Here is a 26,533-nt window from a genome sequence, read left to right on the forward strand (position 1 = left end):
TAGTTCAATCTCAATACCACCCCCAAACAAAACCCCAAAACAAAACTAAGCGAAAATCACAAACCCTCTAATAAATCTGTGCCCATGAAAATAATGAAGTGGCTAAGACTGATTTAACAATTCAGTATTACATAATTCAAGGAGAATGTGCTGGCTAGTTTTACCAACTTGAGCAGAGTCAGCTGGGAAGAAAGAACCTTAAGTGAAGAACTGCTTTGATTAGATTGGCCTGTGGGCATTTTAAAAAATTTTAATTAATGTTTAATGTGGGAGATGACTATGCAATTACGGGTGGTGCCACCTCTAGATGGAGGTCTTGGGTTGCTTAAGAAAGCAAACTGAGCAAGCCATGCAAAGTAAGCCATTAAACAGCACTTCTCCTTCTCTGGCTTCCCTTGATGATGGACTATAACCTGTAGCTAAATAAACCCTGTCCTCTCCAAGTTGGTGTTGGTCAGTATTTTACAACAGCAACAAAAAGCAAACAAGTGTAAAGCTTTTGGTAAGGAAGTTGATGTATGTCAGGACACACCGAATCTTGTTCCGTTTCATTTGTCCCCATCCACATCTTCTCTATCTACTTCAACACTCAACTACAGAACCACAGCAGCCACAAAACACCAGGAGCCTAGAAGCTACTGGGATAAAATAGTTTTAGAGCCCCCTAAAAGCCCATTCTCTAGAGAATTGCTATTATTTGACCTGGCAAATTTAACAGCTCTTTGGACAAGCCTGATGCCAGGGCTTATCTTTATCTAATGTAATTCAGAGCTTATCTAGTTATCCACAGGACATCTGTTGGGAAAAAAAAACAGACAGATAATTTAATTCTAGATACATGATACATTCACATTAGTTGGGACAAAAAGAGATCTGCCAAAAAGCTTCAAGGAAATTATGAAAAATGAGATATCTATAGGGACCCATGAGGAGATCTGATATACTCCTTGGATTCTAGAAGGCCACACATATGCTGGGGTGTTCATATTGCCAGAAAAGACACAAGAAGCTAAAATCTCCCATCTCTGAACAATGAGGTTCTGTACAAACAGAGCTGCAAAGAGAGTTGTAAAATGCTGGCATATTAAAGGTGAGCCCCAGGATATACACAGAGCCCTTTAGTTAAGTACAGAGAGTTACTGACTTTTGAGCATTTAAGAACATCTTGTCAGTTTGGAGCTGTTATGAAAGAATGGACCATCTAGAGACTGCCATATCCAGGGATCCACCCCATAATCAGCTTCCAAATGCTGACACTATTGCATACACTAGCAAGATTTTGCTGAAAGGTCCCAGATATAGCTGTCTCTTGTGAGACTATGCCGGGGCCTAGCAAACACAGAAGTGGATGCTCACAGTCAGCTATTGGATGGATCACAGGGCCCCCAATAGAGGAGCTAGAGAAAGTACCCAAGGAGCTAAAGGGATCTGCAACCCTATAGGTGGAACAACATTCTGAACTAACCAGTACCCCGGAGCTCTTGACTATAGCTGCATATGTATCAAAAATGGCCTAGTCGGCCATCACTGCAAAGAGAGGCCCATTGGACACACAAACTTTATATGCCCCAGTACAGGGAAAGCCAGGGCCAAAAAAAGGGAATGGGTGGGTAGGGAAGTGGGGGGGAGGGTATGGGGGACTTTTGGGAGAGCATTGGAAATGTAATTGAGGAAAATACGTAATAAAAAAAAAAGAACATCTTGTCTAATTGTTACAAGATCACTAAAAAGATTGGAAACTCGTCCGTGGATATAAACAATCTAGAATAAAGAAATTATTCCTGAATTAATGTTCAGGAAAAATCAGTAAACAAAGAATAATTACTACAGCCACATGATGGTGAATGCCTTTAATCCCAGCACTCAGGAGGCAGACACAGCAGATTTCTGAGTTTGAGGCCAGCCTGGTCTACAAAGTGAGTTCCAGGACAGCCAGGCCTACACAGAGAAACCCTGTCTCCAAAAACCACACACACACACACACACACACACACACACACACACACACACACACACACACACACGTCTACAAAGTGAGTTCCAGGACAGCTAGTGCTAATAAACAGAGAATCCCTATTTCAAAACAAATCCAAACCAAATGAAACATAATTACAGCACAAACAATAAAAATGCACAACAAACTCTGAGGCGGGAGTACTCTGATTTTGCCATATTAAATACCTGTTTAGCTTTTCCCAAGATTTACGGACTAGAAAATACAAAGAGAAACAAAGCTAAGGTCATAGACATAGAAACGGCAACGGATTTCATTCCGGGGGATAGAAAACATTCTCAACAAGACAATGGCAGAAAAATCTTTCCAAATTTTAGCTCAGAAATGTTAGTCCAGATATAGGAGAGGCATTTAGAATACCAAAGAGAAAAGACCAGAAAGAATGTTCCCTTGTCATATAATGACCAATCATGAAATAGAAGCAACAAAGAAAGAACACTGGAAGGAGGAGAGGGAAACTGAGCCATGTATGAAGGAGCCCATCTTGTTTGTATGCAGATGTTAACTCATCAGAGTAGTTTGTTGAGGCCTCCTCTTTCTTCATTAAATTATCTTGGCTTCACTATTGGGAATTAACAGTATAAATATAAAGATATATTTCTAAACCCTTTAGCTCAGTTTTATTGATTTATGTGTCTATCTTTTTGCCAGTGTTAATTATATATATTTAAGGACAGGGCCTTATTGTATGGCCCTGATTGGTTTAGCTTCATTGAACTCAGAGACCTGCCTGCCTCTGCCCCAAGGACTGGAACTCACAACCTGCACCACACCAAGCCCCAGCTTGCCATGTCAATCCTGATTACTTGTTACTTTGTAGTAAATTCTGAAGTGGGTGTTAATCTCCAGTATTGTACTTTTAAACAATGTCCCTTTTAATTCAATAAAGCTGCATCAGTCTCTGCCAAAGTGGAGATGGAATTTTGATAGGTCTTACATCAAAACTGACCATCCATTTGGAAAGTACTCCCATCTTTTTTTTTATTAGATATTTTCTTTATTTACATTTCAAATGCTATCCCGAAAGTCCCCTATACCCTCCCCCCGCCCTGCTCCCCTACCCACTCACTCCCACTTCTTGGTCCTGGCATTTGGGGCATATAAAGTTTGCAAGACCAAGGGACCTCTCTTCCCAATGATGGCCATCTAGGCCATCTTCTGTTACGTATGCAGCTAGAGACACGAGCTCTGGGGGTACTGGTTAGTTCATATTGTTGTTCCACTTATAGGGTTGCAGACCCCTTCAGCTCCTTGGGTACTTTCTCTAGCTCCTCCATTGGGGGAAGTACTCCCATCTTAACAACCAAAAAATTTCTACTTCATGAAGACATTAGTTGAGTTTTAACTTTGTTCCTTAATTATTTTATTCATCTTGATATAATACATGTATATTTTATTTAGTTATATGTATGTGTGTGGTATACATCTGTGCACATACCAACCAGTTTTTGAATGATTCAGTGAGACTGGCTAGGCAGTGAGCTGATGAGACCCTGTGTCCACCCCCTTAGCATCTGGACTACTGGTAAACACCTATGCCCAGCTTTTTATGTGGGAGCTGGGACTCCAATATCAGCACTTCAGACTGTGCAACGAGCACTTTCATAGCTGAGTTGTTTTCTCAGGCCAGAATTATTTTTTCCTATTTCAATTTTATCTTAACACTTCCTAAAGTAAAACTAATAAAAGCTACAATGCAAACTCTTGTACTTGACGCTCAAGACAAGCTACCATTTAGCTGCACCAAGCTCTTCTTAATATTGTCTTTTCTAGTGTCTTAGGATTTCCATTGCTGTGAAGAGACACCATGACCAAGGCAACTCTTACAAAGAGAGCCATTTGGTTACTTGTGTGAGATGTTTTTTGTTTTGTTTTTGTTTTTTGTTTTTTTGAGACAGGGTTTCTTTGGCTGTCCTGAAACTTGCTCTGTAGACCAGCGTGGCCTTGAAGTCAAAGATTCAGCTGTCTCTGCCTCCTGAGAGCCGGGATTAAAGGCCATCACCCAACTAAGGTTGTTAGATCTTTGTCATCATTGGATAACTTAGAGTTTTTAGTATGTAAAGTCAGTTATCTGCAGATAGACATATTTTTACTTCCTTTATAATTGACGTGGCTTTTAATTTTTTTCCCCTCAAGCCTAGTTACTTTAGGCAAGTCCTTCAGCACTGATGATAAATATCAGTGGCTGCTCAAAGACAAAGAAAGCAACAACAGAATAAAAGTAATGTGGCAATCAGTATGCTATAAATGTATACACACACACATACACACATGTATAGATAAACATATCTGTGTTTATATAAGTGCATAGACATCACACACACATTTATGTGTGTGTTTTTGAACATGTTTTACTCATCTGCTCTTTGTTAGATTTGTTCTGTCTCCTATGTCAATATTTTCTGACTGTAAGGGCAAGAGGTCATTTTCTTGGCCTCAGTAAGTATTTAAAACTTTGGTCTTGCTAATAGTCTTCATTATTTTATGGCAAATTTTAAATTGATAACTTGATCTTGCTATTTGTAATCTTGTAAGAAGAATACAGTCAAAGAAACACCAGCCTATACTCTTTAAAATTAAGAATTTTAAGGCTGGGAAGCTGAGTCAGTGTACAAAGTGTTTGCTGTGCAATCATGGGACCTAAGCTGGGCTTCCATAATCCATGAATTACTGTGTGTGTGAGTGATCCAATAGTTCCTACATTAAAGATGAGATGGCAAGACAGGGGACTCCTTTGAGGGTCTTGGGTCAGCTATCATAGTGTGCACAATGAAAGCACATGAGCAGAACTGTTTCAAGGGAAGGATGGACACTGAAGTTGTCCTATGGTCCACAGGCATGCTTACAACACAGGCATGCCCCCTTGCCAAATGAACACACCCACACAAGCACACATCTCTTACACATAAACAAATATAAATGACAGCTAAATAACGCTGTCATAAAGAACACATAAACAGAAGATCTCCAAGTTGAATGTAGTAGACTGAACATGTTCTCTTATTCATGCATCTTTTCAGCATTTTAAAAATGATAGTCAAGAGAGTGAAATATAGGTGTTCACAGAGACAAATAAAGCAGGAGAGAAAACAGTAATCAAGTGAAGTCAACAAATATGAAAAATTTACAAGGGAGAGATTAGAGCTAGAGAGCTGGATCTGTGGTTAAGAGCACTATTACCTTTCCACAGGATCCAAGTTCTGTTCCCAGCATCCATGCAGGACAGCTTACAGCTAGCTACCCTCAATGCTACCTCCAAGGGATCCAATATCTCTAGTCTCTGAGTGCACCTGCACAAATATGCAAATACTCCCCCTTCATAATTTAAAAATAAAAGAAATCCTGGTAACTGACTAAAGAGACTTGAGAAAATTCATTCCCTGAAAATATGGGGACTTTGGAGATCATAGCAGTAAGAAACAAGAGGAAAACAGGAAGCAAGACTTTTAGAAGGCACACAACTTGAGGTACTACCAGACACTTCTGTGGGAGGAAAATTAGTTTCAAGCCTCTCTGGATCCCTTCCACTATCTTATGCCAGAGCCTCCTATGCTATCAGAAAACTGACAGTATTTTCTGGAGCTGGGTCATCACTCTGTCCCTGTTTGTAATATAGTAAAAGATAACATCCGACGTGCAGAATGAAGAGGCATTGAAAGACAGTTTTTATGTTAAATTAGAACACTCGTGGATTCTATTTTTCCATATTATTGTTTTTAAGTTACCAAAAAAATGGGTTTCCTTATGACATTTTAAAAGATACAGGTCCCTGGCCTTGTCTACCACTGTATTACTCCATTTTGTCCCCCATCATTTCCTTCTGGTCTTTGTCCCACTTTCTCCACCAGCTTTCATACATATACATATGCATATACATGTACATATACATATGTGTGGGAAATATCACATTTATTATTTATTTGTATGAAAGACACAAATTATTTTTTCAAGTCCAACAGAACAAATCTACGTATTTACAATTAACACAAGCCCTGTTGGCAACTAAGATTTCAAATGAACAGCAATAGACTTTACTTTTAGATACATACTGACATCGAGGAGTCTCTATATAGGAGTAAATTCTTCAATACAAAAGACAGAGAATGGGCTCCATGGTGGCAGAATGTCCTGTGATCTCATCTTTCAGGAGGTATGGGGTATCATTATGACATGCAAGTGACGTGGTTCTGAATAAAAGCAGAGCACAGACCCACATCTGCAATGGTCTGATGCAGACACAAACCCTGGCAGTCTATGAGGAGCTGACGATCAGCAAAGGAAGACCTTCTCCTGTTGGCTGGACTCTAGGTTCATTTCTTGGTATCACCTACCTCTCATTGTGTCAGATTCAATGTCTGACAGCTCAAGGTAAGAAGGGTATACCCTGGCTAGAGGTATTTTCCAGAACTACATTCAAATAAAGACGTTATCTGCATCATCATAAGTACAGCTATTAAAGTAGAAAAGCCTGGTTTACATAGAATAAAACATAAGAAAGGGAGAGTACTGGCTTTCTAGTCCAACATGCTACAGGCTATTCTCTAATAGAGGGAAATGTTCACAAGGCTGCTATCAATTACAGAAAAAATTTCAAGTGTTAGCCTGGGGTCAGGCTATGTGAAGGGTACTGCCAGATTTCCACTTCTGGAGATCATATACTCAGTATAAACTGGGCTGCTAAATCCAATGACCTGGGCAGTGATGGCCACCTAAATGCAACCCTCTGATCTAGAGAAGTCTATGACAGCTGTGGCTGCCTGCTTCCTTTCCTGGGTGAAAGGCCAGTGCTATTACCTACCTTTAGTTCATCTTTACTCTGAAAGTTGTCTAAGAGGTGTTGGAAATGGGTGTCACACATCTGACGGAGCAATGAGAGGAGGCAGGACACATATTCACCCTGGGGACCAATCCAAACAAAAACAATACCAAAAACACTTAGCACAGCCAGTCACAGGGGTTCTGTTCTTCAAATTACAGAGGGTAAGAAGAGAAGGGAGGGTTTGAGATGGCCCCAAATGTTCATGAAGAATGGTGACAATTGTGTTCCTAAAAATGAACTTTCTTCTTAGGAGTGCTTTGGAGTTTTAATAAAGTTTTTGTAGCACAGAATTATTGAAAAACCTTCACTTACAATATGGAAAATACTGCAAAGTGAAATATCATTTTCTTTACAGCAATATTTTGACTAAATAGTCTCTTATTGTCAGAATACAATACTGAAGTCTGTAGAGGCTACTTGAAAAAAAAAGCCTCTTCTCTGGACAAAATCTGGACCATCTGCGGGGAAGAGCAGCTGAACTGGAAAAATGGATGTAAGTGATCAAAAGAAAGGCAAAGGAGTTGAAACTGATCTTTGGGAGGGAATAGGCTATGAGCTTCAAAACATACTTAAGTATAGTCATAAAGTATATTTTCAAAAGCCAATAGAATATACTAAAACCAAACCAAACCAAACCAAAACAACAACAAAACACTGGCTTTAAGGACTGTAAAGGCCGTGTTATGGCAATTACTGCCATGGTTCTCAAAAGGCTGTTTCCTCAGGAAAAGTATTTTACCTATATGATTTTCAAGTGTTTCTAAATTTGAGGGAATTTGGTAATAGTCTTTTAATGTATTGAATCCTTTCAAGTGCCTTGAAACTACACAAAATCTTCACATGTATATGAACTTCAGTTTTATCTGAAGATGGGAATAAGAAGTCATAGCTAATTTACTGTAAAGGTCAGATGAATGTGTGTTTGTGTATGTAGCACTGAAGCACAATGTCCAATACATAGAAGGTACCCAACAAGTTACAGTTATAATAATCTACAGAAATGAATGACTTCATTAGTAATATTTGTCAAATGTTAAAGCAGGGTCAGACCCCCTAGCCAAGGGCTGTGTAATTAGTGTTGATTAGAAGGCATGTCAGAGTATATTATAATTTTACCTACGTTAAAGAGTGACCTCAACAGCGGCTCTCAAACAAAAATCTCAGTACATTTTTCTTAAAGAATTTTACATGCTATGGTTCTTTTGTTGCTTATCAAGGTCATTACTGTTGTAAGTTGAACATCTAGATCTCTCTTCAAGACAGTCCATTTTCAAAGAACTGATTCTAAATCCAGTTATCTTATCAGTTCAAGATTCTTTTACTTAAGCTTCAATCATCTCTACTTGAATTTCTGACATATTGATGACAAATTAAAGTTCTCCATCTGAAATCTTTGGTATTGAATTTGTTGATGTTTTCTTTTGGATCTGTTTTAGAACAGATGAACTGTCTGATTTTTCAATACTGACAGTCTGTCTACTTACTATGGAATATCATAGACCTGTGCAATAAATATGACAATGACTACAGTAAAAAAATTATTAAGCCTTATGTTTTTCAGAGGAGACACTTTTCCCAGGCCAAATGTTCCAGAATACATGTTCACCCTGACATGCTAGAGCTTGGCGTGATCCCAGAAATGAATTTTTTCAAAGAGTTTTGTAATCTCTTATCTTCCAACTGAAAGTACTCACACAAACTTTTTCATGGTATCATGGGGCTGTAAAATTCACTCTGGATACGCAGGTGGGGTCTCCGGCAAAGGGTCTCTCTCTCCGTCCCTTCTGAGATGCTTTCCCAGTTTGTTTCTGCCCCCAATTAGGGCCTAATATAAAAGTATTATTCAACAACACTACTGAAATTCTACCACATGTTTTTCTTGATGCTAAAAATTTAGATACAAATACTATATACTAAACCAACTAATCTGTAGACTAAGAAACTCTGAGACAATTATTCTGTTCTGTATCATGTAGGAAAGCTATTGGAGGTTTCCTACAGAGACAGCCTTTAGCCTCAACTCACAGCTTTGTTGTAACACTGCACTGCTTCACTCAATATTTATAACAAGGGTCTTGGCTTAAAGGCAAAGACCAACAGAAACTATGGTAGAGAAATCACACAAGAAGCATTCCTTGAACCTTCCCTAAAATAGTGTCCCAGGAATATGAAGCTAGAACTTTCAGAGTGGAGAGAAGGGGAGTATGAGTCAAGAAAGAAGAGGGTAACGTGCTGACCATCATGCAGGGAGGAGGCTGAGATGAAAATGTGGGGTGGTGAGATGGGAGTAATGTAAGGAGCCCCAGGTTAGAAAAGAAAGCAAGAACACCTGAGTGTTAGTTACTAACAGTGATCTCGGCTGTGCACTGCGGGCACCGCTGCCCTCTTACCGCCTCCTGAGCATGTGATTTACTCATGATGGTGAGGAGAGTCTGTAGGAGAACATCCAGGAGGCTTTCCACCATCATCTCTACCTCCTCCATGACATCTGCCTCCTGGAGTGAGCATGAGAGAGACCACCATTAGCATCAGGCTAAGCAGATGTTCAGGAGCAGATCTCATTAAGCCACGTCAGGAGTGATCTAATGCTGATCTTGTAGACTCACCAACATGGACTGTGTAGGGAATCCAGGACAATGGCTTTGGTAGGAGGTGAGGCCTGCCTGCCTCACCTGTACAGGGATGGTGGCTGTGGCCTTGCCTTTACTAATATCAGCCACAAATTTCAATCTCAGGCAGACACATTAATTTTAATTTTGACACACAGGATAGAGATGAATGCCCTGAGTTAAAAGGTTTTCCTTGATTTCCCCAGTGTAGTGAAGAGAAATCATGCCTTTACTGACAGTGAGAAATGATGAACTTTGAGAAATGGCAAAGTTCCACACCCTCCGCCCCACTTTCTTGAGTTTTGCAAACCCCTTCTGTGGCCTTTTCTAGTTCTCAGTCTGTTGTAATTCTCAGTCCATCTGAGAGACTCTATTCTCAATCCATATATCTCTGACAGCTTTATAAAAGTAGAACATGCCTTCTCACTATAGGCTACTTCCCAGTCACTAGAATTTTAGGACAGTTTCCATTACCCTTTTATAGACATCACATATTCATTTCAAATTTTGTAGGGTGGCTTTAATTATCATCAAAAGAGATTCCCATTATCCCTTCTCCAAAATATAAAATTTTATTCTGTGTGTCTATGTGATTTCTGTGTGGTGCACGTGTATGCACGTGCACACAGCTGGTGTGAACACACGTGGAGACCAGAAAGTCGACATTAAACATCTTCTATTGTTCTCTACATCATTGCCATCAATATCACCATTATTATTGGAGACAAAGTCTTCGGCTAAACCTGGACATTGAATTTTATCCAGAATGGCTGGCCATCAAGCCTCCTGGATCTTTCTATTCCTCCATACATTCTCTCCCAGTGTTGGGGTGCAGACACATGCACCATTGTGCAAGGTTTTGATGTGGATGCTAGGGAGCCAAATGCACATCATCCTATGCCTGCAGAGCAAGCACTTTAAACATTGAGCCCTTCAAAATGTTTGTACAACTACTGATGATAATTCTCATCCCCTGTCCACCCATGTTACCATCACTAGACATTTACTATGTGTCACTCACTGTTTGAGAACCTGACTATACTGAGATGGACTAGACAGACTTGTCTCTGCTCTCACAGAGGTTAAATTCCATCTTCCTTTTACCCATGCACCAAATATAATTATATTCTGCCCCATGTCACCTGAGGACTTGGCTCTTGGGGCTAAATTAATCTAAGTGATTTTAATAATCTTTTCTTTGATACATGTTTGAGCAGTTGTAGTCAATTAATTATATTTAATCTACTCCCTCAAATGCAACCAAACTACCTAAAGGCTTTTCACTGGTTTTCATTTTTCCTTTATTTTTAAAAACCCCTCTTCAATACATTCCCTTCTTTTAGCAATAAGCTAGCAGACATATGACCTTGGACTTCTGTAGACATCATGTGCTTGGTGTGGCTTCTAAGAAGTCTGGTGGGAAGGAGCGTTGCCAGATCTTGTCTGGAGTAAAGAGCAAACAATAGGGTTGCTAGAACCATCTCAGTCACTGTCCCACAAGTTGGGTCTCTGTTATTAGAGGGTGCTTTAGTTCTGGACACTAGAGATCCTTTTTTGGTTTCTGTCTTTTGCAAAATGAAGCATGCCTTTGTTTTAGGTGCCTCTTTTGTTCCACCTAAGTAATCAGGTTTGGTAAATATAACCCGAGTCTTATCCTTCATTTTAAATGCACTTCAAATTCTATTCTGGGAGCATTACCTTAAAAAAAATTATAATAAAATCCATGCTTGTTTTTCATTCTCTTTATACCTCCCCTATAGTCTTCCAGTTTTCTATAATACACATTTCTTCTATTATCAGCATATAAAATAAACAATATGAAAGCAAATACTACTTTCATCCATGCCTCTGCTTTTCCTCTACCACAGTCTCTCTCCTTCTACCACATATTTCCTTAAAGAGAAAACAGATAACAACATGGCTAAAACCTGCCGCCTAAGGAACCACTCTGCATCTCACAGGTGCAGCACTCTCATGGGCAGCAGAAGGCTACTGCATACCCGACCTCATCTCACAAGACCTAAGGATGCCATGGGTACAAGCAAACTAATTGAAAGCTGAAAGTCTGAATAAACAAGATCCCCCCACTAGTCTGGGTCTGCCTCCTGGTATTTGTACTTAAAACCTACAAGAACTCCCAGGAATCCAGAGTCAGTCCCTTCTGATAGAAACAGAAGATGGAGTGGGACTGGCCTGATACTGTGGGAAATGACTTATCTGTGTACATTTATAGCAGTCTAACTATTAACACACCAAGGATGTATTGTACTGAGAAACTTGCTAGGCATACACATTCATTTGGGCACGTGCCTTTCCTCAATAAAGGCATCTGACTGAGAAGTACACAAAGTGATCATTGTTTGTCTGCTCCTGACTACAATAACATAAGATCAGGGCAGAGGTAAGTGGGGAGGGCTGTGGGGTCACTACCAGAGAGCTGGTCTTGACGATGGAGAAGATGCTGCCCAGAATCCCTGAGCAGATTAGCAACTCTTTCTGTTGCCTCAGGTGAAGATGAATGTGATGAAGAACCACAGGAAGTAGGATGCGGCGGGATTCTAGGAAAGAAAACAGAGATGAGGTCATTCATTGGAGTAAAGCTAGCTACTGATAGAAGATAGCAGCATTGTGGGACTTGAAGGAGATGGGGTTAAGATCAGAGTCATAGTAGAGGTTACCTGCTTCCAAAAGTCTAAAAGTCTTGTGTGTAGAAATTATAAGGTATCCTATGACACAGTTTCTCCATCTTTTTTCTTCATTATTATTTTAGACCCCCTACACTAATGGCATATGTAATAATAAGATTTAAGTACAAGTCTGCTTCCAATGATAGCTTTTTAATGATTAGACTTCAAATTAAAAGCAGTTTGTAGAGAAAAAAATCTGTGTGTCACATTTACCATGAGCTACATTGTAATGGCTAGATTTGTAGGCTTACTGGCAATTACTAACTGCTTCTCTTCATGCCATGTCTTTGAAGCCTGTCACTTCTACCCTAGCATGCATTCACCATGTCAAACCATCTGGCATCTCTCTTTTGGGTCATGGGCTTTTTAGACTGCTTTTGGTATGTTCCCAATAATGAATGGAATAGGAGTATCATGTTAGCTTGTGATATAGCCTTTGATAACTAGTGAGCTCTTATACCAACCCTACTGCATATATTAAAATACCTTTATTTTCTTCATCATGTTACCAGAATAGCATTTCAAGAATAATAAATCATGTTTGGAACCCTAATTCAGACAGGCTGAATTATATTCAAGCTCCCTTACTAATTCATTTCCGGTTCTTAAGCAGACTTGACTCCTCTTCTGACAGGCTTGGTTTCCCTTGTATAGAATGGTTTGCTAGTGGCCTCTCTTACTAAGTAAGATACAAGTGTGAACATGTTTCTGGCATCCTAAACTTTTGTGATAGTGACTGTGCACCCCTGCAGATACTGTCTTACCTGTCCATAATAATTCAGATTAACAATAATACAAGTAATGGAAAATATAATTTATTGTTTATATTTGACGAAATTTAACCATTTCATATGAACTTCAGAAATAATTTCTTTCATTTTTATCATGCATATGGGTGTTTTGTCTGTATACCACATGTATGCAGTACCCACAGAGGTCAGAAGAGGGCACTGGGTTTGTTGGGACCGGAATTACAGATGGTTGTTGCTGGAAATTGAACCTAGATCATCTGGAAAAGCAGTTAGTATTCTTAACCAGTAAACCATCTCTCCAGACCTCAGAAATAAGAAAGTTAAACTAAAGATCAATTATATGACATATAAGAGTTTTGACATTGTTTTGTCAAATACGATGTTAAAAAAATAACAGTATGATAGCTGTTCTATATTTTAAAGGATGGTGAAATAAAGAGTTAATTACTGTATTTTAGATCAAAACACAAATTACAGTAGAACTTATAAAAACCAATCGCTGCTTTCAGATAGAATAGCAGTTTGTTGTTAGAACATGCCAAAGACAATTGGTATGCTCAGAGAATAAAGAATTGTTTATATGACATAACTGGTAAAAAGCTTATTTTAGGGAAGATACTATAATGTGAACATTAAATCAGAACAAAATGCAAATGAAAACTTGGTGGTGGATTATCATAAAATTTAATTACACAGTCCAGCATTACATGAGTTTTCTTGAGTGATTTTGTCAAGCAGCTGAACACATACAAAAATAACAAAAGTAAAAATATCAGTGAGAGCAGGGGGCTGCTTCATTTTCTGTATTTTGAAAGCAACTTTTTGAGACAGTGCATAGAGAGAGAGTTGTAAGCAGTGGATTTTGTGAGAGTGTCCAAATCACTGGTAACACCTTTCAGTCTGAGGCGGGAGGAAGAAGTTTATCATCTTCAGGTACTGGAGAAGAATGGCAATGTCACTCATCACTGCCCGACACTGCTCCAGGGGAGGCAGGGGAGCGTCTCTTAGCACTCCAAGTGTACACAGCAATGAACTATCAGCTTGTTCTTGTGCTTTGAGGTCAAACTTTAAAAATTAATATGTAAAATTATAGTTATGAAAATCCAGATAACTATTTTTGCTGATGCTAGGCGATTTGTTCTTGTGCTAGGCGATTTTCTAGAACACTGGTATCCTACGTAGGGGATCAGGCTCCTATTTGATGGTGCTGTAGGTTGAAAGTGATCATAGCAATACAGCTTCAAGGATAAATCTGAAGACTCTTTCTGAAAGGTATCCTGGACTCCTAAAGTCTCAGTTACTCCCGACTGCCTAGGGACTATACAAGTTTTTCTGTCCACTTCCCTCTTAAAGAGGTGCGGAGGGAGTGAATGAATATATATCTCTATCTCTATCTCTATCTCTATCTCTATCTCTCTCTCTCTCTCTCTCTCTCTCTCTCTCTCTCTCTCTCTCTCTCTCTCTCTCTCTATCTATCTATATCTGACTGGTGAGCCAAAGAAATAAGCAAGCACAGATTTTCCCAGATCCCCTTTCAGGGTCTTTTTAACTGTTGGTTTATCCTTGTCTTCTTTGACTGGACTTTTCTTTTGTCCTCTCTCCTTCCCTTTGTCCTCTCATCTGACTAGTGTTGAGACAGGACTCCATAGCCAGTATATGGCTGTACCTATGCCTGGAGACCAAGGGCCACCAACTACATATTGTATGTTTATGTCCCTATTGAATTCACACATCAAAACCTAATCCCCAGTGTGACAGCATTTGAAGTGGATAACTTCCTATGATAAAGTCATGAGAAACTTATCCTCATTAATGAAATTAGTACCCCACCTCCTCTTGAGACAGGGTCTCACTGAATAGGTTTGCCTGGCCTGGAACTTATTATGCAGATTATGGTGGTCTTGACTGCACAGAGATTTGCCCGTCTCTGCCTCCTAAGTGCTGAAATTAGAAGTGTGTGCCACCTCACCTGACTGAGACTAATGGCCCTTTAAAAGATATTTCAGAGAGTTTTATTGCTCTTTCTGCTAGATGATAAAACAGAGAAGAGAGATATCTATGAAACAGGAAGTAGATTCAACTAGATATCAAACCTACTTGTACCTTGATCCTGGACTTTCAAATCTTTAGAACTGAAAAAATTAAGTATTTGTGCTTTTTTGTTTTGTTCGTTGAGACAGGGTTCCATGTAAGCCAGGATAACTGCAAACTTCCTATGGAGCCAAGGACAGCTTTTATTTTTCATATGCTGAGTTACAGGCATGTGTCCTACTTAGGTATATATATGACAAAGTCTTACTATGTAGCTCAGGCTGGCTGGTAACTTACAGAGATCCACCTGCTATCATACCCATGCTATTCACTGTTTTAAAGCCATCTAGCTTATGGAATTTCACCGTCACAGCATGAACACCAACACAGCACCTTATGAGCTTGCCCTAAGGTGTGGGCTCCTAAGAGTAAATTGTGAGAATGGCAATCAGGCCTAAATCTTGGCTGAATTTCTCATATAGTTTACTAAAATCATTACACTTTCAGGATCTGATTTCTTAAATTATGGTTGTTAAACTGATACTTTGAGCTGTTTAAACTTTGGCTACTACCCAGGAAGGGAAAAAAATAAAATCTGACTCTTTTTAACTTAATTTACCTGAAAATGAAAATAGGCGACTATCCACTGTCCTGGCAATGGACTGCAGCTTCACCACATCCATTGACTGCCCGATGTGCACAGTGCTAGGCATGCTTCCCAGTGTGCCTCTCACAAACTCTGCTACCTCTTGCACAGTAAACATCTGTAGCAGCTCATCGAAGATGGTGGGGAAGGAATTGAGTAGTGCAGCCTGTGGGAGCAAGCAAAGCAAGAGTCTGGCTTGTGCTTAGCTTGTAGGTTCAAAGGTGTGAGTGTGAAAGAGCTTCAAAAGGCATTGCAGCAGCCCTGCCTTGAGAGGCATCTTCCCTGGCCCTAGACTCTACTCAGCCCTATAGGACTCTGAAGAGCATGGGGAAAGGAAATTCAAAACTAAAACAAGGAATCTTTAGTAGGGCTCAGGCCACTGAAACGTTCATAACTTGCTCAGGAATTTGTAGGCAAAAGAAGGAAGTACAAGGAGAAATTTACACAATGTAGCTTAAGAGAAATAGCTATTTTTCTTCATAAAATGGATTTAAAGTTTTTAGTTTATGACTAAACTCTTGACTTTTCAATGTTGGTTCCCGACACAAGCCTGCGACCTCCAAGAAAGGGAAAAGTAGGGAAATGCTGAGTGCCTTCAAGCAGAACGAGCGAGACTCCATTCATAGCAGGAACCCAGTTTCAAGAATGGGATAAGTTTCCAGGGATAGTGATATCTATATATAATCATGTAACCTGAAGAATATGTGTATTATTTTCTCATATGTGATTCTCTGGCAGTCTGTGACGTATACATTCAGAAGTATGAGAAACATATGGGTTCATTCCGTTATAAACTCTTGAGGACCACTGATAATGCAGACTAAGAATTCAGAGACTCAGATGGCTCAAACATGGAGGAGAGAAGGGAGGAAAAGGGTGAAGGGAGGGAAAGGGAGAGGGAGAGAGAAAAAACATATGTGCCCTTAGACTTCTAGATCTGAGCCCTGGAAGGAAGATGTGGTCTCTTGAGGAAAACATAATCATGTATTTTAATGAAGTGGGGAAGCACGATGGCATTAGTAGTCTTATTTATTTAAATTACATTTATGTATTCATGCAGTGGGGAGCACATGCCCATGTGGAAGTCAGAGGACAACTTAGGGGAGCTGGTTCTCTCATTCTACCACGTGGGACCCGAAGATCAAACTCAGGCCATCAGGGCTGGCATCATGAGCCTTTGCCTGCTGAGCCATCTTGCTGCCCAAACTGATAATATTGATCCATAACTTTGGAGAGGCAGAACACTATAGGAGGAAAATAATAGATTTTTATATTAGACCCATATGAGTTCAAATTCCAGCTTTAAGCCAGGTGTGATGTTTCATATCTGTAATTTTAGCTGTTCAGGAGGTTGAGGTAGGAGGGGGCAACTTTAAGACCAGCCTGGAAGACACAACAAAACTCAATGTAAATAAATATTCAGTTTTGTCATTTGCCTGCAATATGTTTGATGAGTTGCTCTAATCCTTGGTTTTTCACCTGTAAAATGGGGATAATGCTATTCTTGGCATATGGGAAAAATTAGGTGCACTGATTCAAGTAGAGTGGTTAGAACACAACAGATCTTCAATAAATGCTATGTTATTGCCAATTTGTCAAAGTCTAGGATCACCTGGGAGATGGGTCTCTAGTCATGCCTGTGAGAGATCATCTTAATTCTGTTAATGGACATGGGATTAATTAATCAATTAATCTTTATTGTGCACAGGACTGTTTCCTGAGGAGGGGATGGATCCTGGATTGCATAAATAAAGAGAACTGAGCAACACTTTGCATTCACCGCTCACTGCTCCCTGACTGGGTATATCATGTGACCAGATGCTTCAATCTCCTGTCTCCTCGACTTCCACTATGATGAACTGCACCTTTAACTAACGAGCAGGATAATCTCCTTCTCCTTTAAGTTGCTACTGTGATATTTTACCACAGCAGTAAGAAGCTAAGCTAAGCTGTCTTTTATTTTCTTCCAGTATTTATTGAAAGCACATTGAGGGAAACTTCTTGTACTTCTTAGTCTTCTTATACCACTAATACAAACAATATTTTAAAAGGGAAATAGAGTGGCACCTTAAGAACAGAAGGTAAAATCTCCCTTTATCTCACTAGCAAGTGAGCTGGGGTTAGGAGAGGATGTCTCCTTAAATGATTTATCAGGTAGTAGATAATGGTGCAGTGAGTGAAAATTTATGCCATGGGAAAAGCCTGTATTACTGTCCTTTATGTTAAAGCCAGACTAAAGTGTAAAACTCGTATGAATTATTTCTTCAGGTTAACACTTCCATGAAATATCAGGGAAATTGTTTTACAGTCAAAACCAGCACACAACATATAAGCAATTCAGATACAAAAGACAAAATGGGTGGAGGTGAGTATGTCTTACTCAGTACTAACACTGACTTCTTGCCCCAGGACAGAAAGACACACTCTTCCAACTCTGATAGTCATGATTAAAGATGAAAAGTCTAATTGGACAATACATTTTCCAAGAGTTCTGAAACTCATGAAACATAAGCTTGGCAGCAAAGAATAAGATGTGAGCCCTGAACATATCTAAGCTGACACCACGTTTACCAGGCAGGTCTAAGCCATCTGTCCTGATGTAATAGGAATACCACTGTTGTACAAAAGCATTGCCAAATACCCAGAAAGACTATCTACTCTGCTCTGCTAGCTACTTTCAGTCTCCCTGTAACTATTTTTTGGCTGGGGAAAGAAGCAGTAGGCATCCTTGGCGCCTATTAGACTGCAGCAAAGTTAGGGAGATATCAACGAGTTTCTTGAGGTACTTCTGTGAGATCATGGGAGGAGCTTCCTTGGAGCGGCTCTTGAAAGCCTTGAGGACTCTTTTATGGCATGCAGCTCCCAAAGATCAACCAGTCTTTAGGCAAGGAACCTAAAGGCAATTCCTGGGCATCAAGAGACAATAGAGAGGCAAGTGAAAGACAAAAAAACAAAAATGAAAGCAAACAAACAAAAAACCCCCACACATAGTATTGTAAACTAAACTGAGATAGGGTTTGAATATACACTTTCACTACTACCACACAGTAACAGCCATAACGGAGCGGGTAGACATAAAGCTGCTCATCTCTGACACATTTGGGCATAATTAGCTTCAAGATGTCAAAGAATTATAATCCATGAGATAAATGTGTACTGATGTGATAAGGGAAAATAATACCTATGTGGATGGAGTAATGAATATATGATTTATTATAGCTTAAGTTGGCTTGGTAAAGGTAATAGACTAGCTAGTTAGGAAACTTTGATATGAAAAAGAAAATTTCTTTTGAATACTGATATTCCTAGCAGAATCTACCTCTAATTCTTAGTCGATGCATTCAATTATTCCCATTAGCTTTCAATCTATCCCATTCTTAACATCTGTAATAGACAAGTTATAATAAAAATAAACTAGGAAATAAAGTGCCCTATATACTTTAAATATTCCCTATGAATATGATATTCATAACTATAATAATGATAAGTAAGAAATTTGGTCTAAAGAGAATTCATAATAACAAGTTTCCGCTGCTTTCCTAGTATCCAGCCACTAGACTCTTTCATACCTCATAGCTGAAGCAAGGAAAGGGCAGCATTCTCTCTACCACACATTTACTTGCAAATCACCTCTTTCCCAACACAAAAATCTTGTCACCATTTCTTCACTTCTGGAAATCAGGACAAAGAAATCACCTGCCCTGACAAAGAATCCCAGCAGCAGCAGTTCCTCCACACAGTAGCTGTGGATGTCTGCTCCAGAATGTGACTGGTAATAGTAAGGCATGGGTGGAGGAGGGTCTAGGGGGTCCAACCCTACTACTAAACTACTTGCTACTAATAGCTTCAGAGAAGAGGGGAAGTCACTGTCTTCAGTTGTGTACTCCACCAGGCAGTGACAGACAGTTCCAATTCAATGTCACACAGATGATCAGGATTAAACTAAATGGGCCACAAAACCAAAATAAAGTCAAGAATCTTGGAAAAGGACTGGTAGGGAAGAGTTGTTAAGAATGGAAAGAAGATAAAAGAGGGTTAGGGAAAGCAATCAGAAGTTATATGTGAAATTGTCAAAGAAATAATTTAATTTAGAGAATCCCCCAAACAACACAACACAAGAGTAGCAATAAACCTCACACCATTTCGCACAGTTCACAGACCTGAGTGAAGAGGAGTGTTTCTGAGTTCCTACTGTCCAGACTCAGCACAAACCGGATGGACTGGAAAAGTTCCTGGATGCTAGACCGGAACTGCTCCTCTTCCATCCCACATGTGGCTCTCGAATACAGGATTCGTGACTGCACAATGAACTTGAAAAGGTACTCCAAGGCCTAGAAATGTGGGAGGAAAAGTAATGGAGAGGCATTGAAGATGGTCAGAAACTCACATAACAGGAATGTAAGTGCAAACAAAACAAACAAAAACCAAACCCAAACAAACAACAACAAAACCCCAACACCAACCAATCCCCTCAAAACCAAACCAAACCAAACAAAATCAGGTGAAGGTGATTCCAACTAGGAATAGGCACTTTATTTTTAATAATCCTTCTTTGGAATTGAACCAGGTTCTCTGCAGGAGCAGCCAGTGCTCTTAACTACTGAGCCATCTCTCTAGCCCCTTTATTATTTTTTTAAGGAGAGAAAATGCAAAACCCCAAATATAGTTTAACTACTTTTTTTTCTTTCTTTTTTAAAGTGGGGTCTTGCTGTATGTCCTAGGCTTGCCTCAAACTCACAAGTCACCTGCAAATCCCCTGGAGTGCTGGGATTACAGGCATATGCCAACACTCCTGGCATAACTACTCTTGAGTTTATTCTAAGAAGGTGTGGTGGCTTGAATATGCTTGGCCCATGGGAAGTGGCACTATTAGGAGGTGTGGCCGTGCTGGAGGAAATTGTGTCACTGTATAGGTGGGCTTTGAGAGTTCCTAGTGCTCAAGCTCCACCCCATATAGAGGGACCCTCCTCCTGGCTGCCTGTGGACAGTAATCTCCTGGATGCCTTCTGATCAAGATGTAGATCTCTCAGCTCCTTCTCCAGAACCATGTCTACCCAGATGATGCCACATTTCCCACCATGATGATAATGGACTGAAACTGTAAGCCAGCCCCAATTAAATGCTGTCTTTCATAAAAGTTGGTCATGGTGTCTCTTCACTGCAATAGAAACCCTAACTAAGATAGAAGAGAAGGACGTTTAAGGAATCTGCTGCAACCTTACATTATAGGTGGGGTCTGAAATAGGGACTTCTACCTTATAGAAGGTCAAAGAAATCTGGAGTAGTCCTAGGTTATACAGCAGCTAGTATGCCTGACACATACAGTTCCTTCCAGCCACAACATTTGCCATTAACAGTTTATGAGTAACACAGAAGACAGTGTTCTCAAAAAAATGGCTTAAGATCAAAATATGATTATGATGGAGTAATTCTCCTTTAAGAGAATAGACTCAAGTCCCAAGACTGTTTTCTAATTAAACAAATGCTATATTATCTCAGATAATAGAAAGGTTAAACAGTGGATAAAGAAAAAAAAAAAAAGCAAAACCCATTTACTTGCAGCACACAGAAGAAAACAGCTCTTAGTGTCTTTTTAGAATCTGCCTGTCAGGTTTAGTGCAGAAAATTCAGTTTGTATAGGTGACTTTTAGTTTAGGAAAATGGCTGTTCTCTGATCTCTACATACACATTCCACGCACATTCCAAATAATTACACAAATGTAACTTAAGTCAGACAAGGACTTGCTTCCTTTCCTTATGTATTGGTCATTGTCACAGACGGAGCTACCCGATGCCATGCCTACTCTGCCATGGTGAGCAGGATTCCCCTGAGCTATTAGTTAAATTTTAATAGGGTATTTGACCACACCAATGAAAAAGTAACAAAAACAGTGGCCTCATACAGTGCGTGAGCCCTGCTCCAGCAGCCTTTCAACATCTAGTGATCAGAGAGCCTGAAAAGTCCCTTAATTTATAAATCCAGCTAGATACTTGCAAGCTATATTGTTCTGGTATATCTACATTTTAGTAATTCTTCATGCCTGTGCAGCAGAAAATACAAAATACCAATTTGATATTTTCTCAAAAAATTTATATTCTTAGGGTAGCCCATTAAATGTTTTACTGTCAGATGCCTAACCCCAGGAGGCAAGTGATTATGTGGAACATGGCAAACAGATGAAACTTTAAAAAAAAAAATGAAACCATTGGATATCTACTATGTTATATCTAGTTATATATTATATATATTTTGAATTTCAAAAAGAAAATATCTTATCACTGCTACCTGTTTACTTTTCAGTCAGAAATGTCGACTGTAAGAGATGCACTCAAAATGGCAGAGTCTAATAGTAAAGCTGCCAGCAGTTGTCACAGATGATGGGTTAGTTCTCTTACTAAGTTCTATGATATAAAATAGTGCACAAAGGAACACAGGATGGTGTCAAAAAGGTCCTGTGCAACCTGGACAGAGGTAAGAAAAACAAGCCCACTTTAAATCTATTACTACCTGATTTCCCACTTTCTCACTCCTGATAACCAGCTTCCTACCTCTGAGATCACAAGATAGAGTGTGTAAGTGAAGGGTACATCTTAGGGTATTTGTTTAAGGTTCAACAGGCTGTTCCCAATCTTGTTTGGAGAAAATGAAGCATCAGCCGAGGCTAAAGCAGATACCCTGTACTCATTTTACTCAATAAATATGAAAGGAGAGAAGACTGTGAACATTTTTACAACTTTTCTCTCTGTGTGTGTAGAGGTAATGTGTGTGTGATGTATATACACACCTGTGTGCATGTGTAGAGGCTAGAGACAAGGTCTCTCATAGAAACTGGAGGGAGGCTGGCAGCAGAAAATCCCCAGTGGTCCTCACTTCTGCCTCCTGCAGAATTAGGCTTATAGGTACACTTGTGGCCAAGTCAAGCTTCCTGCACGCTAGGTCCTCATGCTTGCATAGAGAGAGCTCAGGTCCACTGAGAAATCTCTCCATCCTCTACCACAACTGCTTTATCAACAAGAAGGTTCACTGTACCCATTTCCTACCTGCTAAGGAAGTGATGCAGTGCTCAGTAGTGGAAAGTATGCCATATTTGTGGAACCCCTTGTCAACAAGATACTTGTTCAGTCATTTTATTGTCACTCTACTCACATTAACTTGGGAATGGAAACATCTTAAATGTCCTTCAGCTGATGAATGGATAATGAAAATGTGGCGCATACACACAATGGAATACTATTGAGCTATAAAGAATAATGAAATTTGCAGGTACATAGATGGAACTAGAAGATATACCATGTGAGGTAACCCAGACTCAGAAAGACGGAGACCTAATTCTGAATATTTAGATATTAGTATGTAACTTGGGAGTAACCAAAAACCAGGAAAAACAAATTATGAGGGGATGACTTCTTATAAATGCTTTCTTTTATAAGAACTGCTTGGCCATGGTCTCTTCACAGCAAAGGGTAATATAATAGGACACTGATGGTATGAAAGAGAAATGGGAAAAATGGGAAAGGAGACTTTAACTGCAGAGGAGCAGGGAGGAAAGATGAATAACAATAAGGACATTTGCCAATGTGTAACTTTATTTTGTGGTTACTTAAACAGATACAGACACACACATGCATGCATGTGTGTGGTTTGTGCCTCCCAGCATGTGTGTTTAATAGTTATGCCATGTGGTGATTTGAATAAGAATGGCTCCTATGGGCTCATATATTTGAATGCTTAGTCACCAGGCAGTAGCACTAGTTAGAAGGATTAGGAGGTATGGCCATGTTGAAGGAAGTGTGTCACTTGGAGAGGACACTGAGGTTTCAAAAGCCAATGCCAAGCCCAGTCTCCCTCCCCTCCCCTCCCCTCCCCTCCCCTCCCCTCCCCTCCCCTCCCCTCCCCTCCCCTCCCCTCTCCTCTCCTCTCCTCTCTTCCCTCACCTACCCCCCATCTCTCATCACAGTGATATTGGACTAAACCTCTGAAACTGCAAGCAAGCATCCAATTAAATGCTTCCTTTTATAAGAGTTGCCGTGGTCATGGCCTTTTCCCAGCAACAGAAAAGGGACTAAGACATCCCACATGGGGTAATAATGCTCTCCCCCACAACCATTAACTAGCCAGTAAAACCTCCAATGTCAGGCATGGGAAATGCCCCTTCAAGTTGTAGGTAAGAAAATCCAAGAAACTCTCAAAACAGTATAGGCTATTGCCACTGGCCTTGGCTACCTCCCAGAATGTGAAGGTAAGACTGTTGCTGAAGACACTACAAACTTCAGACAACAGAATTGAAAGCACAAGCTGGAATTGACCTGGAAGCTATCTTCTTGAGACTAACCCTCATAGGTGCTCTGTAATCTCTAAAAGAAGAAAAGCAATCGATGGTCTCATCCAACTTAAAAGCCTACAAACCACAACTATGACTAGCCCAGCAAAATATTCCCATTGGTGCAAAGTGGTCCTTCTACCTGAGAAGCAACCAACAGCTGTTTAATTAGACTTACGGCCCATTCAATAGGGGGTAGGTCATTCATGCTCAGTTCGTGTGGTGTAAGTAGATTTGCCCTCCATAGACACATATATGTTTGAATGTTTGGTTCACGAGGAGGAGTGCTATAAAAAGTTGTAGCCTTTTTGGAATAAGTGTGGCCTTGTTGAAAAAAGTGTGTCACTGTTGGGGTGGACTTTGAGGTCTCCAAGTGCTCAAGTTCCACCCAGTATGATCCAGACTCTCCTCCTGGCTGCTTGTAGAAGACAGTCTCCTCCTGGCTGCTTTGAGATCAAGATGTAGAACTTTCAACTCTTCTAGCTCCGTGTCTGCCAAGAAACTGTCATGTTTTCCACCACGATGATCATGAACTGGACCTCTGAAACTACAAGCTAGCTCCATAAAATGGTTTTCTTATAAGAATTGCCCTGATTGGTCATGGTGTCTCTTTATAGCAATGAAAACCCTTACTAAGACATAGTATAAACATAACCAAATGGCTAGACAGGTCATAGACCTTAAAGGAGAACCAATTACTGTCACTTTCCTAGACCAGTATAATTTCTAACGGTTTTCTAAATGTCTTTATTCTTACAGATAAATACAGCTTTGCCCTTCATCAAAGAGGCTTCTTTTTTTCCTTTTGCACTAGATAGGGATTATTACAGAAATTCTTAGCTGATAAAAATTCAAAGAACAACTGACTGTGGGGTGCACAACCCCAACTAATAAACCTATAATACAGTCCCCACACAACAGACTCAGGGCATATCGCCGAAGAGGGGCAAGAAGATTGTAAACCAGAGGACCAGGCTTTGTGCTCTGAGTTAGTGGCTTCTAGCCAAGACTGAGCAGATGCACCCACAAAATCTTAACAATATGGATTCCTAAACAAGACCTGCATAATAACATGTTAATGGGGAAATCTCCAAATTTTCTACAGCACCATTAATTCATTAATTAAATTACTAGTTAATTAATGGGTTGCATTTAGCAACTTTTAGGAGATAAGCAGGTCTTATGTATGCTTTTAGCACCCAGGAGAAACAGTAACTATTAGTGAACATTTATATAAAGAAGGAAAAAGAATCTTATAGTTCCAGGTGTTTAAAGCATGTTCAGAGTCAAGCAAAGTAAAAAGAGACCTGTGACTTTAATTCTACCCATGTCCTTTGTTACATGGCACCATGTAAGCAAGAAGAACAATACATGACAGGGGGCCTTCACTTAGTGTAGATATAGGGGATTAAAAGACAGGAACAAAAGAACAACCTTGATACCATTCTCCTTTTATGACTATGTAGAAAGGGTGGGAAACATAATTAAAAAGCAACTTTATGGAAAGATAATCCAAGTACAAGACAAGACAGGGACAGATACAGAAAGAAAGATACTTGCTTTAAGGGCATTTCTAGAAGACACGAAAGCTTTCTTGAAAACATTTTTAAAAAGGACTTAATTGCTCTTCTATGGTTCTTTATTGTATATAGAGTAGCTATGAGAAGGAATAAACAGACTGGAGTTGACTCAAAGTGAGGATTGTCTTACTACCTGGAGCTACCCAGCAATGAAAAACAAGAGATGGCCATAAAGAACTGCAGGAATGGAAATGGAGAGGAGCCTGAGGGAAAAAGAGGTCTAGTGACAGGCCCAAAGTGGAATCTAGCTCAAGGGGAGGTACCAAGGCCCAACACTATTACTGAGGCTATGGAACGCTTACAAAAACGGACCTATCATGAGCGAACTCTGGAAGACCCAACAAGCAGCTGAAAGAGTCAGGTGCAGATATTTGCACCCAACCAATGGACAGAAGCTGCTGACCCTTATGGCTGAATTAGGGAAAGGCAAGAAGAAGCTGAGGAGGATGCGGACTCTGTAGGAGGACCAGCAGTCTCAATTAACCTGGATCTCAGTGATCACTCAAACACTGGATCACCAACCAGGCAGCATAGACCAGCTGATACGAGGCCCCCAACACATATACAGCAGAGGACTGCCATGTCTGGGTTCAGTGAAAGGAGATGCAACTAACCCTCAAGAGACTGGGGGTCCCAGGGAGTTTAGAGGTCTGGCTGGGTGGGGAGTAGGGGGTGGGGACATCATCATGGAGACAGGGAGTGGGGAGGAGGTATGGGATGTGAAACAGTTGGAGGGTGGACTGGGAGGGGGAATAAAATCTGGAATGTGAAAAAATAAATTAAAAAAAAAAAAAGAAAAAAACCCTGCACTGTCAGTGACCCTCTTCAAGCCAAAATGAAGACATTATACTACAGAAGACTCTGGATTCTTCTTAAGGCCAACCAGCTTCATAGGGTGTGCCTATCCACTTCTCTCTTTCTATTTAACACAGTTGCACAAAATAATACTTAATAACCACCAAAGAAGGAAATGGTATTGAATCTTAATTCTAATCAATGTTGCTACCAGTATTAGCTTATAAGGAATATCAATACTTGGGCCAGTGGGAGGGCAAAATAATACTACTGGCAGCA

At 40.0% G+C, this 26,533-nt stretch overlaps 1 protein-coding gene across 3 annotated transcripts in view; it reads right to left on the bottom strand.

Moving 5' to 3' along the window:
* The window catches only part of Dock3 (dedicator of cytokinesis 3), a 296,390-nt gene that overhangs the window by 59,198 nt on the left and 210,659 nt on the right, over positions 1 to 26,533 (bottom strand). For all 3 annotated transcript variants that reach the window (XM_021171370.3, XM_085827985.1, XM_085827986.1), the window contains exons 23-27: positions 19,719 to 19,889; positions 15,532 to 15,724; positions 11,873 to 12,000; positions 9,182 to 9,328; positions 6,813 to 6,911 (exon numbers count right to left, since the gene is read on the bottom strand). In XM_021171370.3, the coding sequence (XP_021027029.1) occupies positions 6,813 to 6,911; positions 9,182 to 9,328; positions 11,873 to 12,000; positions 15,532 to 15,724; positions 19,719 to 19,889 (738 nt within the window). The remainder of the gene's footprint in view (positions 1 to 6,812; positions 6,912 to 9,181; positions 9,329 to 11,872; positions 12,001 to 15,531; positions 15,725 to 19,718; positions 19,890 to 26,533) is intronic.

The sequence above is a fragment of the Mus caroli genome, unplaced genomic scaffold (genome assembly GCF_978045245.1).
Source record: "Mus caroli unplaced genomic scaffold, Mus_caroli_1 scaffold_11, whole genome shotgun sequence".
Lineage (NCBI taxonomy): Eukaryota > Metazoa > Chordata > Mammalia > Rodentia > Muridae > Mus > Mus caroli.